This window comes from Trichoderma harzianum (assembly GCF_003025095.1).
Source record: "Trichoderma harzianum CBS 226.95 unplaced genomic scaffold M431scaffold_4, whole genome shotgun sequence".
In the NCBI taxonomy this organism is placed as follows: domain Eukaryota; kingdom Fungi; phylum Ascomycota; class Sordariomycetes; order Hypocreales; family Hypocreaceae; genus Trichoderma; species Trichoderma harzianum.
The window spans coordinates 1,285,647-1,302,322 of NW_020209252.1; the positions used below are offsets into that span (position 1 = coordinate 1,285,647).

At 51.3% G+C, this 16,676-nt stretch overlaps 5 protein-coding genes across 5 annotated transcripts; 2 read left to right on the forward strand and 3 right to left on the reverse strand.

Moving 5' to 3' along the window:
• Positions 1-635: 635 nt before the first annotated feature.
• Positions 636-1,619, forward strand: M431DRAFT_3786 (hypothetical protein; the record flags this gene model as incomplete). The annotated part of the gene is made up of 2 exons (XM_024914689.1): positions 636-921; positions 1,003-1,619. The coding sequence occupies 2 exons, from the start codon at positions 636-638 to the stop codon at positions 1,617-1,619; spliced, it is 903 nt and encodes a 300-aa protein (XP_024776325.1).
• Positions 1,620-2,421: 802 nt separating this feature from the next.
• On the forward strand, positions 2,422-3,604 carry M431DRAFT_3787 (hypothetical protein; the record flags this gene model as incomplete). The annotated part of the gene is made up of 3 exons (XM_024914690.1): positions 2,422-2,608; positions 2,673-2,878; positions 2,984-3,604. The coding sequence occupies 3 exons, from the start codon at positions 2,422-2,424 to the stop codon at positions 3,602-3,604; spliced, it is 1,014 nt and encodes a 337-aa protein (XP_024776326.1).
• Positions 3,605-3,788: 184 nt separating this feature from the next.
• M431DRAFT_81094 (hypothetical protein) lies at positions 3,789-4,772 on the reverse strand (the record flags this gene model as incomplete). The annotated part of the gene is made up of 2 exons (XM_024923000.1): positions 3,789-4,463; positions 4,539-4,772. The coding sequence occupies 2 exons, from the start codon at positions 4,770-4,772 to the stop codon at positions 3,789-3,791; spliced, it is 909 nt and encodes a 302-aa protein (XP_024776327.1).
• A 516-nt stretch (positions 4,773-5,288) lies between these two features.
• M431DRAFT_506417 (hypothetical protein) lies at positions 5,289-7,298 on the reverse strand. The gene has a single exon (XM_024918800.1). The coding sequence runs from the start codon at positions 7,223-7,225 to the stop codon at positions 5,516-5,518; it is 1,710 nt and encodes a 569-aa protein (XP_024776328.1). The 5' UTR covers positions 7,226-7,298; the 3' UTR covers positions 5,289-5,515.
• A 1,406-nt stretch (positions 7,299-8,704) lies between these two features.
• Positions 8,705-11,975, reverse strand: M431DRAFT_3790 (hypothetical protein; the record flags this gene model as incomplete). Its single annotated transcript, XM_024914691.1, has 2 exons — positions 8,705-10,729; positions 10,812-11,975. 2 exons carry the CDS (start codon positions 11,973-11,975, stop codon positions 8,705-8,707), a joined length of 3,189 nt encoding a protein of 1,062 aa, XP_024776329.1.
• Between the last annotated feature and the right edge of the window lie 4,701 nt (positions 11,976-16,676).

Here is a 16,676-nt window from a genome sequence, read left to right on the forward strand (position 1 = left end):
CTAGTATCGGATCACAATTTCCACTGATATCAGCCTTGACTTGCGTCTGGTCGTCGATGGATTCCTTTGGCGGCGGGTCGTCTCAAACGCATAACACTGATGACGTTCCGCTTCTAGCCATGGCCTGATGCTGGACAATAGACGGGATTAAGCCTGCCCTAAATTGCATCCCGAGGTGGCCAAGTCTCTGGAATGGTGTCTTTGGAAGGGTCAATAATATAGATAGCCCAGGAGAGAAATAGGAATCAAAAGAACAGCCGTAACTTGGCTCATCAGCTCGGCAGCTTTCTCATTGAATCGTCTGGAAGCCAGCTCTTGAGCTTTGGGCGGGACAAGCAGCTAAACAAGCAGCAGGCAGCCCCTGATTGGACAGCTGGTGCTAATGCGCTAGTCTAAATTCGGCTTTCCGCCAGATAAGATAAGAAAAAGTATTATGGAGTTTCCTTCTGGTTTCCTTCCTTCAATTCATGCGCCCAGATTTGAAAAAGTTGTTTGGCAACACGAAGCGCCGAAAATCGAGTCAAAGAGGCGTCTATTGCGCCAATCTTACTCTCCTTTTTTATTAAACTCTTACGGAAAACCGATATCACCGGTAACACCAAGACTACGATTCCTCAGCGCAGAAACCACCCTCAATGGGCACCAAACGGCAGCACGATGAGGTAGAGTCGCATGGCGCGGCGTCTGAAAAGAGGCACAAGTCGTATATCGGCCGCAAGCGACAGGCGCAGGAAGATTCAGGAGCCAAAAAGCGCATTAGGGCGATTGAGAGAAGCCTGCGACGGAACCAGGACATGCCGGCCAATGTGCGAATCGACCTCGAGCGAGAACTGGCGTCACAGAAGCAAATCATGGAGGACAAGGCATACAAGAAGAAGCGCAGCACAATGATATCCAAATATCACATGGTTCGATTCTTTGGTGCGTGGAGCCCTGCAGGCCAATTATGCAGCTATTCCTTTGGCATACGGCCTGCTGGATTTTTACTGACTACTCGTTTAGAGCGGAAGAAGGCCTCGAGACTAGTGAAGCAGCTGAAGCGGCAGCTGGAACAGGAAAGCGACGCGGACAAGGCAGAAAAAATACGGCACGACCTTCATATCGCCGAAGTGGATGAAGCATATACCCTCTACTTCCCTCATCTCGAGACGTACGTCGGCCTATACAGCTCCACTGCTAAGAAGACATCCGACGAAGAGGAGACGGAGGAGAGCAAGCTTGCAGCTGCAAAGGCAGCTCTAGAAGCAGAGAGACCGCCAATGTGGGCAGTCATCGAAAAAGCCTTGGCCGAAGGGCCTCCCGCATTGGAGCAGCTTCGGGACCGAAGATCACCAGACGATACCGGCAAGATTGACGATACACAGCCACCAATCAGGCCGCGGCCAACGGCCCCGTCAAGTGTGCCCGAACGACGACACAATGGCGCCTCACAACATGCTCGCGGGCAGCAGCAGCAGCGACCGGGCAAAGGACCGGACACAGCATCCAAGCATGACAACAAAGACATATCACAGGCGCTTAATCGGAGAGAAAGGAGGAGGCTAATGCGGGAGGCCCAGGAGGCCACCAATGATGAGGACGATGAGAATGGAGACGGGGGCTTTTTCGAGGGGCTTTGAAGCAAGAAAGCATCCGACCGCAGGTATCTTTAGGCACACACGGGGTGCTGCAGTGTACAAAGTGTGTACATACATAGTCGTAGATTTGATGTTGTTGATTCCCACGGGGCTCGCTTGAGCTAGTCATGAGGCTAGAGGTAGTCGGCGATCTGCCTTGGTTAGCTGCCTCCTACTACCTCTAGAAGTTCATATGTATTTTGGTAGATGCAAGCATCAAGCATTTAGCGTTTTATTCTCTTTCCGGAGCATCTCCCAGCTTCTGCCTTGCTTTTTGTAACTTGTAGGAATCGAGTTTAATTGCGCCACTGATTTGCACAGGGGGCCCAGGCTGCATGCCCCTCACCAGCTCTGACTTTCCCAGGCCAATCATCTTGGTGCTGAGCTCAGAGCTTCGATAACTTGTAAACTCGGGAGGCCCGCAAGGCTTCGTCCGCCCTCTGTTTTTTGCACCCAACCTAACGCCCATTTGCATTGGAGCTTCTATCGTCATCTCTCTCTCGTTCTTGAGTGCCTATTTATTATGCGCCGACAGCCTCGCCCTCCCTTGTCCGGCGTGTCCTTTCCTTCACCGGCTACACTGGGTCGCAGAGCTCTAAGTTCAAGGCGCAATCGCACTCGCAATCGCACTCAACAACACGTTGTTAATCATAGCCAAATCCACACTCGCGCACGTAACAACAACAACTCTAGGCCGATTGCAGCGGCCCAGCAACGCCCTTCAGCTTCATCTTCAGCTCGTTTCTATTCTGCCTTGTCCTCTCTCATTGAGTCCACTGCCAAGGAAAGCAGAGACAACATCATCATGGCCGCGCAAAGCTGTCCCGTCCCATGGGCCCGGATCAAGCTCTGGATCGAGGCCCAAGAGAAAGCAGAGCAGCAAGGCAATCCCCTAACGAAGCCGCAACTGCAGGCTCTCTCTCATCTTGTGAGTTTCGTGGAGGGACCTGAGCCGGATATCAGTGCCCAAGACCACGTGAGCCTTCTCACGCGTGAGCATCTCCCCCAGACAAGCCGTAGAATAAGAGTCGGTGACTGAATTACATCTTGACGCAGAACACATTCAGTTTCATCACAAGAAAGATGCTTCTTCGCATCTTCCGACATATGAAGATGTCGGGTTAGAAGTCCCCATCAGTGGCAATTTCCATTGGCGATGGAGGACAACATGCTCTCTGCCCTCTGCCAGCCACATGATTTTCCCTTGTGAGGGCCACGGCGTATCTCAAGGCCAACAGCCACCGTTGTTTGCGACGAAGAAGGTTTGTCAATGTTCCCTTTGTTTAGATACATGCTCTTCATCTAGCTCTGAAGGCCAAGATTCAGGGCGAGATTAAAACAAAATGCTAACAATCATGCTTTCGCAGGCATCTAAGCAATATGCTGCCATGCACGCATTGGCATATCTTCGGGCTATGAGACCACCACCGGCAGCTATAGTAGCACCGGCCCCAGCATCGACTTCTAATCGAGTCTCTGGTGGCGTTTCTCTCAAATCGGCCACTCCTCCTGTGTCGAAAAGCCCAAAGGCGAGTGACAGCTCACTGGCCATGCCTCCGGGAGACGCCGGCGGTGCGCCTCTAGCACCACCACCACCAAGTGCCGAGATAACGGCCCAGGACAAGCCTACAGCTACAGTTGAGCCTCAAAGTGCATCAGCTACTGCAGATGGGGAGTTTTATACTGGCGACTTGCCTTCCTTGCTGGAGCAGGTTGCGGAGGTCGCAAAGCGCCTCACCTTTGGAGTTCCCAAGTACGAAATTGTAGAGGACCCGAACAAGCCAGGAAGTTTTAAAGGAAAACCTGTCTTTGTAAATGGCGGTCGTATGCCTGATGATATAGGCCATGTCACGGGAGCGATGTCAAAGAACGTGGCCAAGCTGCTCATTGCAGAGCAGTTGAACGAGTATTTCACGGCGGAGCTGAAGCGCAGGGACGGGATTTTTAGGTCCTTCACTGCCACGCCTGTGGAAAATCCGACATCGTAGCTGCGTTTGTTGGCGTTGTCGTCGATTATTCGCGATGAAAGTTGGCTGGAAGCTGGCGTTGGGTTGATGTGACTTGTTTTGTATAGCACTCGCATTAAGCACTCATTTTTAGGATACCATTGATGATATTTTCTTCATGCTTTGATTTTTTTTCCAAGCTGATAGCATACCTGCTCTTGTTTTCTCATTGCCGTCCTCGCCCCCGTCCTCCACCTCCTCTCCTGTTATTCCCCCCTCTAGGCCCCTTGCCCGGCGGAACTTTTCCCTTGATCCCCTCGGGAAGGCCTGATAATCTCTCCCCGTCCTCCCAAAGCACACCGACGTCGATATTCCGCCCCGTAACCTTCTTGAAGTAGCTCGTGCTTAACACACCTCCTTCTCCACCCTCGGTCAGCAATACTCCATTGTCGCTCTTCCACCACTGGATGCCATCCTGCAGACTTTTCTCCACATCAATCTCAATCACCAACTCTGCATCCTTCCTCATGCCGCTCAAGATGCCCTCCTCTGGCGTTCCCGTTGAGCAGTGGATGTGATTTCTTCCCATGACCTTTAGGCCTCCAGACTCTTCAATGGCAGGCCAGAAGGCAAAGTAAGTTCCGTGAAGAACCCTTGATGGCACATTACCGGCGTCGAGGGTGATGGGCTCAAGGAGGGCGGCGGATTCAATCTTGATGGAGTGGCCTTGGTTGGCGCGGATGAGGTATTGAGAGGGGGTTGCGCTGTCGTCTGAGGGAACAAGTTCGGCGGAGAGTGATGAGTTTAGTTTCATGGTGAAGCGCTGCTTTTCGTTTGAGGCAACGATTTGCTTGATTTCAGCAAGAGTGACGTTGAGAGACCGGATGGGACCATAATTCAGCTGTGGGAGCTATAGTTAGAAACCATTTCACCACTGTCAAGATTAAGAATGTCAAAATCAATGATAATAACTCACCACCTCATCAAGAGCTGCAAAACCCTCCGCGTCAAGCTTGATGCCGGCATTTGCAGCCTGATGCCTCAACAGCTTCGACAGCGTCTTTGACACCTGCACTTCTCTGCTCTGGCCACCGCCGCCGCCTCCTCTGCCTCCTCTGCCACCTCCTCTTGGTTTCCTTCCGCCTGCGAGCTTATCCTCGATGGCTATCTGAGCAGAGATGCTTGAGCCGTCTTCCTCGAGAGCGCTCATTTTTGCTGTGCTGTGAAAAAGTGCCCTCTTTGGCGTTGCTTTGTGAGATGTTGGTGTGAGAGGGCGGAGGCAGTTTGCTGGATACGCAGTGAAATCTTGAATATGAGATTTTGCCGCTATCAGACTAGGAAGCGATCCGGTATGTTGTTTGAAATGAAAGTAACGGTAAGATGTAAGACCAACTCTGCCAGCGACTTCTGCAAATAAATATCCAGAGCGGATGCTCATTCGTTTTTTAATGAATCGGGCAGCCAAATGTAGTAAGTTTTGGCTGCGCTCTAGTGCGACATGTGAAGGAAGTCCTAACAAAAATCGGCGTGACTCAGCAAGGTTCATCGCCACCTCCCGCTACAGGTATGAATCTGCCCACCAAAAGCATGGATACAAACTGCCTTGCGAATTTCTCACCAACACAACATAGCCTCATCATCGGCTGACTACATTTACCTGTTAGCATACCTAATCTTATGTTTTGTGAACAGTTATGTCAAAGCGTTGCACTGTTGATCATAAGTCTATGCCAGCAAGATGTAATTTCACACCCGATGTTATATTCATGGGAAATACTTGCAAGCATCCCGTGTCTCAAATTCAAAGCTACATTAAAGGCGGTGAGTACATGTAATTAAGCCAGTAAAATAAAGCAGCCTTTCATCCATATCCTGTTCCGACACGCGAACCTCATGCAGCCGCTGGGGTGCTGGCCATATGTAGTATTTCCCATATTCTTTAGAACACAGGCTCTAGAAGATGAGTGAATCGATATGTTCCTTGATAAAGTTGTAGCTGCCGTTCCTGAAATCATCAGCCAAATACCCATTCTCCGTCGCATTATACCACAGAAGCTGCCGATCTTCTTTCCACCCCGGCCAAGTGACATTCACATCAAGCCCATCATTGGGATCCCCGTTGTACACAAAGTTGATGTAATACGTCCGGCCGGTAATCGAGGGAAAGTAAGTGTTGTTGCGAGCGAAAAAGACATCGGTATCTGACCCATGTTTAGTCCCAAGACCAAGAATATCCCAAGGTTGCATATAGTTGTACGAAGCAAACGACGACCAGAGGGCCGTATCGGGGGAGACTTCGGCAATGGTCTCCAGCGTCCAGCGGCGAACTAGGGTGAAGACGATGTCGCCCAGGATAGAGGCGATTCTCTTTTTGCCTGGGTAGGAAAGCAAGCCCTCGAAGGTGCCTGTGCGATACGGACTTCCGTCTTCAAGTCGTTCGCTATAAGTCTCAACAAACGACTTGACCAAACTCCGATCGGCATTGGGGAAGTAGAGACTGTTGAGGTAGTCGGTGATGATGTCTGTGGAGCCCATGTTCCCCTGAAAGAAGCTAAACAACGTTCCCTCATCTTCCTGCGAAGCCAAGATCATCGGCACCGCAGGGAACTTGCCTTCTCGCGCCAGGACATGAGGGCTTGCAGTCAAGACCGTGCCGTCTGGCCTAGGGAGATATGAGAGAGCCAAGGACTCGTACGATATCAGGCCAGGAATCGCATTAGCTGCCGCAGCGAAACGCTCGTTGGGCAATCTCCTAAGACAGCCCAAAGAATCGTCGCCTTCGCAGTTGGCCACCCTGACAACGTGCTCATACACCGCCTGGGCTTTGTCCGAGTCCACAGGGTCAACAGGAGTCACGGATCCCGAGTTCATGATTGCGGCACGGAAGAGAGGGTTGCCGTTATAGGTGTTGTCGCCGCCGTAGAGAACCAGCTGGTCAAAGACGGAGATTGAGCCAGAGGACTGTCCCCAAATAGTGACCTTGGATGGATCGCCACCAAAAGCAGCAATATTATCAGCTACCCATTCAAGGCCCTTGCGCTGGTCGAGAAGGCCAGCATTGGCGCTTCCATCACGCAAGATTTCGGCGCCTGGCATGAAGCCCCAGCCCCCAACGCGGTAGTTTACAGCTGCAAAGATGAAGGGCTTTCCGAGATCAATGCCGGTTTGAACTAACACGGTGGGATCATTGATTGCCGCCGATGTGCCTCCAATCACGAAGCCTCCTCCGAATATGTAGAACAGCACTGGCAGGTTATCCCCAGCTTCGGTGCCGGCAGGTCGATGGATAGTGACGGTCAAGCAATCCTCAGATTCGTTCTCCGGGGGCACTGGGTTACCAAACGACTCCCTCTCGGCTTCTAGGGCAAAAGGTACCACTTGAGGCTTCGAAGGGGCACTGATGACGGGTCCTTGGGAGCACAGCTTGGCCTTCTTCGTGGCGTCAAAATCTCCGAGGTGAGTTGACAGACTTTGCGGCGGCTTGAACCGCAATTCACCAATCGGCGGATCAGCAAAAGGAATGCCCTTGAAAAACTCGACATCTTCAACTGAACTACCCATAATGGTGCCGGAGGGAATGGTAACGTTGACTTGGCCTTGAGCTGCCACAGAGATTGGCAACAAGCCCAAGGCCAAAGTCACCCAAGTAACGACTTTTTTCATTTTGTTTAGAGAAGAAAAGAATTAAGACTGAGAAAACCTTGCGTGTATCTTGGTCTTAACAGCAGAACTGTAGGCTCTATAGAGGTAGAAGTTTTGACTACCTAGAGGGCAAAAGGCTCATCTTATATAGCCAAATCCGTGCGATTCACTTACGTTGAATTCGCAGCCAGCTGCTGTCAATACTAATATTTGTCTTGGCTTACTGTCTCAGCCAAGCTCTTCCTTGACAATCACACATCATTCAACTGCATCTCAGCGGTCAATAAAGTATATGGATCAAGGCTTGACTTGCTCTGCCGAATACTAGCTCGGAGACGACCAATGAGACAGGTAGGGATCTATAACATGTAAGGGGTGGAAAGAACACAGCGCCGCCGATCCCATACAAATTATAGGGGCAGACTGGCAGTGGTTTCTTTCCACCGCATGACACAATACGTCCGCGGCTATTACTATTGAGATGAGACATGTCTCCAAGCGGCTGGCATCTCAGACATTATGAGATAATGGCTGTCGTCGGGCACAAGAGCATTCTGACGACGTCAAGCCAGTTTTGAGTCCAACTCCATATTGAAGTAGTAATAAAGTCTTTTCTTACTAGCCTTGCAGGTATATTCAGAAGAACATGATCCTAAAAGGCAGGGCGACACGTCAATCAATGACCACAGCTATCCAGCTATTCCAATATATCACAGATTGCAAAAGGAAAACACGAACACGAAAATCATGATGGCTCGCATATAGATAAAACCAACTCTTATTAAGAAATTTGCACACACATTGATGCTATATTTTGCTCGCTCCCGAAAAAGAAAAAAAAAACGAACCAAGGTAAAAGACACAAGACAAAAAAAGCAAAAAAAAGGAGGTATTGTAACTCTGCGCCCGCCCCCCTTTCCCAATAAGACTTCACGGCCTGCCTTTCAACCAATCCACTACTTTAGAATAAAAGTAAACACTGTTTAATAAAAAATCAATCAATCAATCAAACTCCTCTCTTCGCCTGGAAAAAAAATATTTGTGTGGTCGAGGCCACAGCACACCGACCCCCCCGCAAGAAAAGAAACAAAAGCTTTTTGTATGCTCAACAATAAAAAAACAGACCAGGTAATACACATGTTTCGAATGGAAAGAAGATCAGAATGGAAAACAAAGAGAATTTGGCTCCGTGAAGGAAGTCGAGCAGGCCGTCCGTCGTTAGGTCGTCAAGCCAGTTGTTCTAGAAGCAAATGGTGTGGCATGTATGCTGATTGATGATTGGAACAATAAAGGAAATATGAGAGAGTGACAAGATATGAGAGAATGAGAGACACACAGTGAGACACAGTAAGAGAGAGTGAGTGAGTGAGTGAACAAAAAAAAGACAGAGGAAAAATAAAATAAATAAAAATAAAACGCTCGCAGATGAGTTTTGTTAAAAGAAAATGGATTATGTATGGTACAGATCATGAATCTAAACGTGTTTGTGGTCGTTTAAGGTCATCTCAAGCCGTTTGTGGCTGTGGTCGAAGAGGCCGGGATAGCCATGCTGTCCCGATTCGCTCGACGAATTTGCAGGCTGCTAGTTCGATTCTGTAATGAATGATAGGTGGAGGTGCGGTCCGAGTTATGCTGGACCGATAGATGTCGTGAAAGCCGGCTTTCGGCAGGCCTCTCAGAGCCGCTCTCGACTCCGTCTGGTAGAGACCTCTCGAGAAACTTTCTGGTTGAGGGTGTGCTAGAAGTAGTCGGAACGGTCAAGCGAGAAGGCTGCGTGTTCGAGGATATGAATCGTCGTCGGCTGAGGGCTGAGGGCGGCTGTGGTGTGTCGGCTTCCGGTACGGGAGTTGGGGCATCGGAGATACGTGCAGAAGCACGTTCGGAGACACGAAGATATTCTTTCGTAGCCCCCCTAGACCCGCCACTCACTTCGGTGATGGCCCGGGAGGGAGCTCGGAATCTGGATCCCTCGTCTTCTTCGCCGACGGTTCCTCGACGGTTACGGACAAGGAATGAAGTTCTCCGGCCACCATCGTCGGATTCCTCACCGGCCGCCCGTCGATGCAAAAGCGCAGAAGTTCTCCGGCCACCATCGTCAGATTCCTCACCGGCCGCCCGTCGATGCAAAAGCGCAGAGGAGCGCCTACCATCCTCCGCTTCCTCTGTTACTGCTCTGCGAGCACGGGACACAATAAGTGACGCTCTGCGAGCGATAGATTCGTTGGGAGTTGTCGGAGTGGAAGCTGAATTCCGGGGGCTAGTGACAAGACTGCCATTCAAAATCATGTTCCTTCGCTCCTCAAACTTGGACATGGCTCTAGGGCTAGTGATGATTTGGGTGGCTTGCTCAGGCGGCGCGACGCTGGAGCGACGAGAAACCGAATAAGTCTTGCTGTTCATCATGGTTGGGGTTCTAGGTGGCTCTAGGTGAGCATTGTGGTTCTGGTTCGGGCTAATCTGTGTCGTCACGACTTGCGGAATTATTGCTGGTGCAGGCCGAGAGGGTGTCCCCTCACCAAGGGCGATGCAAAGCTCAGTTAGGCTGCGGCAGACGCTGTCTGTCCTACGGCGGAGCTGACGATCCGTAATTGCAGGACCGCCGCCGCCGACCACGCTGGCAGAACCTGATATAGGACCAGGTTGGCCAGGCGTACCCATCATGGACGACAACGCAAGGGCATCATTCGCCGCGGTTTCAAGCGCGCGATACACTTCTGGGCTGAGGACCGTCTTGATCTTGGTGAGAGCCGAGTGTAGATTCGAGTGTGCCTCTCGCTGTGACGACGTACTGCTACCAGCATCTGTCTGCTGCCCAGCTGCCGATTTCTTGGGTGATAGCGACATGGTCGTAACGGTTGTCGTTGCTGTTGGCGGTCTCTCCTCCGATGCTTTGATCAACGCGGCTGCAGAGGTCGGCGGTAGCTTCCCTGTCAACTCCAGACGATGGATTCGCGATTTCAGCTCGTCCAGCTCGTCCCAGACAGTCGATGGCGCATTGGTAGATGTAGTCGATTCCGTTCCCTCAGCGTTGCCAGCTTCGGGGTCATCGTCGTCGTCGTCCTCCTCTTCTATCTCGAAAGAACGCGTAAGAGGTGATGGGTTGTAAGTCTTGTTCTGAGTTTGAACCAGCACAGTAGCCTTATGGGAAGATGAGCGCGCCGAGCTGGAGGCCGGGGCGTCAACCGACCGTCTTCGGCTATAAGAAGATTCCGCAGCCTGGTCCTGGAGGCCTGTAGTTCGGGGGGTCATGAGTGAAGGTCGTAGACCCGAGCTATTTGCTCTTGAAGGGGTGTCTTCGGCGGGACGAGAGGATGCGGCTTTGTCTCTGAGCAGCTGGCTGCGGTAGGCGCTGGTGGTCCGCGCGATCTCGCTTGTCAGCTCATCTTCGTATCTAACTGAGCGGCTTCGGTTTTGATCTTGTTGATCAGAAAGCCTGCGGTTTACTGATGGAGGGGACATGGGGTAATAAGAAGAGACGTTTTGAGAAAGTGGGCGCCGCTGCGAAGTGCGATTGACCTGATACTGCTAATAGTAACGAATTAGATCCCCAAGTATTCAAGACGAGAATTTTTATTCATATTTCCCCCCTTCCTTTGCCATTACTTACTGAAGTAGTTTTGCTGTCATTGACACTATCGACTTTTGCATTGCGCGCTGCCTCCTCAGAGGCAATTTTTAAGAAAACGTCACCCGTATCATCGCCGCCGTGCCTGGGAGGGCTCCTCTGATCAAAAAAGTCGCCATCGAGGGCGCGAAGAGTGTGGTCGTCGGTTGAATCGATGTAACGATCTTCCACGTCGTAGGAACGAGAGTTGTAGCTCATATCGTCGTCTACCGAGCTCTTGCGAGAGCCCGAAGATCGGAAAGCTCGAATGGGCGGGACGCGAACAGCGGTTGAAGCTGTAGGCTGGCCGGCAGTGGCGCCGTTTACCGGCGGCTTATAAGAGACAGGTGGGCGCTGCAGCGACTGGTCCTGGTTTTCATCTGAAGGGCCCGACGAGGACGGCGGTTTGTAGGATGGCAGATCCGGCAGAGTCCGAGCCCGTACCTTGATGCCTGGCTTTGGCTCCGGGACAACTCGAGATGTGGGAGAGACTGCTTCTTCGATGGCAGAACGGCGAGCGCTGAGTGACGTTCGCGGGCCGTCGGGCGTCACTCTGCCGTTGGCGTTTGAGCTGCGGGATGCCGGCAAACGGCGAGCGCTCTGCTTAACAGAAGAGGAGCGCGCGACACTAGAGGCCTTTATCGACTGTACAGCTTCTTCAGCGAGGCCGTCGGGAAACGACACGGGGCGCCTGACTCTTCGTTCCTGTTCAATGATTGAGGGCTTAATCTGGTACGAGGCTCGAGGGCGCAGATTCGGGCGCGGAGGCGACACGACTGTTTCCGCAGTCTTGATGGACGCGGGAAGCGACTGGCGATTGCGCGCAGAGGCGGAAGGCGTCAGGACCTTTGTCGCGGCGTCGGATCGCGTCTTGGAGTCTCGTCGTTCGAGCTGCGAATCGATCGAGCCAACAGGGGCTGTGAGGCGTCGGGGGGACAGCGAGAGCGGCTGCTTGGCGGACTGGGGACTCGCGGTAGCGGGAGCGTTCTTGATGTCAGCAAAGCGAAAGGACGGCAGCTTGGAGGAATTGTGGCTCTGGCGATGCGAGTGCAGGTTCGACGAGGGGCCGGTGATGGAGGCGGGAGGCGCTGCGAGTGTTTTGCCTGGGAGGCTGGCGGCTGTGGAACTGGCGTAACGAGCCGCTGTGAAGCTAGCAGTCTCCGTCATATTGGGTACTGGACAGGTACTGGACAGTACAGCGTTGGGTGGTACTAGCAGCGTGTACTGTACATGGACCTCCGGGCACCGCGTCGCTCATCAGCCACAGCGAAGGGGGAATAAGCAAACGGTGGAAAAAGGAAAGAAAAAAAAGAAACGACGAGGGAAAAAAAGATGGCCCGTATTCAGAGCAGGGCTGTCTGTACTGGGCGGCGTCGGGTTCCAAGGCGTTGAGCGGCGCGATCTTAATCTCAGGTATCAAATCTGATCTGGGCTTCAGGTGTCTCGCCGTGGCGGCAGCACTCCCTTGAGAATTCAATAAGAATTGGGCGCTTCTTGCGGGAGCCTTCGGGCGGCCACGGTGCCTACGGCCGACGGTCGAGTGTGTGTCTGGTACTCGTAGACTTGGAAATAGGCGCCCCTTGCTTTCATAGCATGGCCGCTGTGCAGGGGTCCGTCTCAATCGCGAGACAAGGAAAAAAAAAGAAGCGAGCTGAGCAGGCGCCCAAGCCGCGGAGAAGAGCGCAAAAGCGGCCGTATCAAGGTATAAAAATGCCCGGAAACGAAACAGCGCAAAGCCGGTGTCAACGAATATACGGTGAACGGGAGGACGGAGCACACAGGAGCTCAGCTGGGCGCGAGCAAAAGCTTCTGGGCGGGTGGAAATAGAGAATGGAAGAGTTGGAATCACGGTGAGCGTTCTGAAGGGAGGGGAACGCGAGGGGGCTCCGTAGCAGCCCTGGACTTTCAACGGCAGCCCAGCATGCAGCATGAAATAGGCTAGGCAAGCATTGATTCCCCCTGGCAGAAAAAGACTGGACATTGAAGGACTGGAAATGGGCTGCCATGGGGGGATGCGTGGCATGGCCTGTGATGTGGGTTTGGCACGTAGAATACGCGCGATATGATGCTGGGCGGCCACTAATACCACTCACTAATACTACGGCCATACAAGCATCATGACATGAGAGCGCGACGCAACGGCAGCAATGAGCATCATACATAACGTACAGCTGCGGAAATCTGCTACTACTAGTGCGTACTTTTACTTGGTGCTAACTACATGTGTTGGAAGGGCACAAGCACATCACAACCTTGCAGTATGCATGTCAAAGACAGCTGGGTGATTCGGCTGCTGGCTTGGGGTCGTGGGGCATTTGCTGTGCTGGCCTGGCCACTGCATGCATGAGGATTGCTTCCCAACCTCTTAGATGACGGCACATGCACGAGGATGGAGACGGAAGCAGCAAATCTGGTTCCACGGCGGTGATCATGGGAACATGCCATGATGTGAGATTCGACTCGTGCTTCTCCTTCGCCCTCCCGTCCGGCCGATTCCCACACTCGACGTCAAGGCGGGCAGGCAGCATTAAGAGCTTGCGTTCGGGACGACGGGCGGTTCGCGAATCAATCGAGGTTCCGGGATAATATGGGATTGGATGGAGACTGTAGTTCCAACCGTTAGTGCCCTCTTGTTCTCGATGATGCTTGGACAGGGTCTGGTGCCTTCTAGCTTGGGTACCCAATCTTAACTCTCGGGAGTGCTGGAGTACCTGACATCTAGACTTACATTCCACGCCACCAACAGTACCTGATGGAAGAGAAGATGTTCGGGCTCGCTTATATGATCAGGTTAATTTAATTTGATATTGAGATGAGATATTGAGGCTTTATTGACCAGCGGGTGTCCAAGTATGCGAAAGCCCGACTGTGCCTAGGCGAGGTCACATGTAAGGTATCAATTGTCTCTCAAAGCAGCTATTCCTTGTCTACAGCCCTACGAAGGTACTAGCAGTCACAGCTTCTCTTCTCTGTTCTTCTTCTTTTCCATTCTCTAGGCCCTTGCTTGGCTTTGACTTCCAGAATCGTATCTGTACAAACATAAACAATAACGTGTCTCCATGACAAAAAATCCGTGCCCTGAAGCGAACCGCTTGAAATTCGCGACATACTGCACATGGGGTCATTGATTGCGGTGGATCGTCCCCGTGCGGGAAATGGCGCTAGTCCGCCTCGAGCATTTTTAAATCTCAAAGTATCCAAAGTCACTTATGAAGCTCCATTGCAGTGACAGCCTCGCCTTGCCGGCAATGTCAAAAGCGGATGTGCGGCCACGGCCCTCTTCTCAACTCGGCAGATTGCAATACGTTTCAGCTCGGCCTGAAGAGTACCTCATACGAAGTACCGGCTGTGAGGGCCCGGGTGTGGGACCCCTGGACTCCCGCGCCATATCAAACAAAACTGCCTTGGCTATAAGGGGGGGTTCATATCAACCAACGTTTGGGTATCAGGCCTTGCGAGGGTTCTCAGTTGAACTAAGCCTCTTCTTGTAAGTTTTTCATTTACGCACACGGAGTATTGGACATTTTTGCGGACAATAAAATGTCCTGTTGATTGCAAAGCGCCAAGCGAATCTCCGTCTTAGATTGGGTGAGATGAAATTGTCGAATTTGAAAAGGGTCCGGGACGTTTGCCTAGCTCGTCTGTTGTTCGTCGCGCACCGGAAAAAAAGAAAGAAAAAGCAAACAAAATCCTCCCCAGGTTACAGTGCAGAATTGCTTTTTCCTCGATGTCAATCTGGACCGATCCGATCGCCTGTGCGCTCTTTACCTTATCTGTAACACGTACGGAGTAATACTTTCCAACCAGGGATGATGGAATGTCATCCGGAGAATCCTCTCGTTGGTTTGCTTCTGCTAACAGGACGGGCCTTTGAAGTGGAGCAATGGTTCGTGATGTTTGCTTCTGCTTCATCTCATGAGGTATCTCGTTCACGTCAGGAGCTTCCGGCCCGGTTGGCAATTCCCAATCTGCGCTTGGTATAAGCCACTCAAGCCATCCTCTTGACAACGTCCAATGGCATTACACTATGATACACAGCGTAAACAGAGACGAACCCGTCTACAACTAGGAGCTTTTAGCCACCTCAGGTTGTTTTCAGGGGCAAGTTTCTTATCAAACCTCAAATATGTCGGGGCCCCTTGCGGAGACTTTTAACCGAACGCACATGGCGTCACGCCCGTTTGATTGTCGACCAGCATAGGGAAAAATCATGATTTATTTACTCTTTCCGACTCGGCAGAATCTCCGACATGCATTGCTACTAAGCCACGGCCCATAAAGTAGAATAAAGCTTTGCGTTACCTCTTGAAGTCATGTTTCATGCCTCTACATGCTAGTAAATAAGCGATGTATGCTTGACAATGTTTTAGCGCCTCGTGCGATATGATGGACGGAGATCAATGTGTTATGCACGCCTCTAGCTGTCATCTAACCCACAGAAAAAAAAAATCTACTCTCTCATGTCTTATCGACGCTGCTTTTACCCTAGATCTCGGGTTTGGTAGACAGATTCGTCGGATACGTACGAGTAGCATGTGGGCAAGGTGGCACCACGACGAAACCCCATATCAACTGATTCATCTGAGTATCAGATTTGTCGGGTCTGGCCCACTATCGAAGGGAACCACATTCTGCAACTCTTTTTCTTTTTTTCGCTTCGTTTTCTGGAGAGCAAGATGGGGTTTTCGCTTAGCTACCTGCTAGGCGGTGTTTAGCTGCCCATCCATCTGTCAAAACCATGTGTTTTTCACCTGATCGGCATGAGTATGAAGCTCGGAATGCCTCAGATTTGATGCTCGCCACAGCTGGTTTAGTAGCAACGATTCCTATGGTCACATTGTGTAAGTCTTGGATGATTTTTCACCCTTCGAGACAAGATACAGAAGTCGAGCGGGACGGGCGTTGTTTCGCATGCTGGCCTGGGGAACACGTTTCACCCCCTTGATCTTGGGTAATTTATGAGCTCCTAGCTCGGTAGCTTATTTGCACCCTGGAAATGGCTACACTCTATAACCAAATACGTCTCAGGACCCCCTTTCTTCCACGTTGTTTAAGATAGATTCACATCGGAAATGATGGCAGACGCGATGTTACCTGTCCCGGGAGCCTCAATTCTGTCTAATGGCATCCAATGGTATGGTGTATTAACAATGGCACCGTACAGTTTCCAGACATAACCTTAATCTGCACGCCGTGTTACAACTAGCAACATGCTAATTTGGTGTGCAGAGATCGGCGCAATGAAATTGCGATGAGCCCTTTTGTGTGCACCAGCCCTCTATTGGCCCTACACCACCGTTCTCTGCTTACACGCAAAGAGTATCACGAATAACGGGCGTTCGAAACGCTCTTTGTTTTTGGGTTAGATTACCGACGTCTGCTTCCGGTCGTGGAATGCTGGATGACCCGAGCGACTAACTCTTACACGCAGGACTGGAGCTATTCTAAACATTGAATTGTATCCTTGCAGCACACCTCTCCACAGCTTGCTGATGCCATGATATACCCTGGCAGGTGTACCGTACTGTGCATGTAGGACTTGTAGCATAGCCATCGCGACACGAAAAGCTTCTATCAGATACTTCTGACAGTCTACTCTGTATGGCTGTTATGAACCAGACCTGCTCTGTAGGTAAACATGTTCACAAATCACTGGTCATGTGAGATCCAGTAATTTAAGCCCAATAGCTCCTGACTCACACAAACTGACGCAGCTCGCGACGTATGCTGAAGACCATTTTATACGTCTATTTATAGGTGATGTGTCTTAGTCTCGTCAGCGTGGCTGCTAGTCTTGCAATGGCTTCGTTTGGATGCTGAGTGAGAAAGCAGAGAGACCCAAAAGGAGAGAGAGAATGGATATAAAAG

Excerpts from the sequence above, each read along its gene's own strand:
- M431DRAFT_506417 (XM_024918800.1), bottom strand. The coding sequence starts at position 7,225 with ATGAAAAAAGTCGTTACTTGGGTGACTTTGGCCTTGGGCTTGTTGCCA.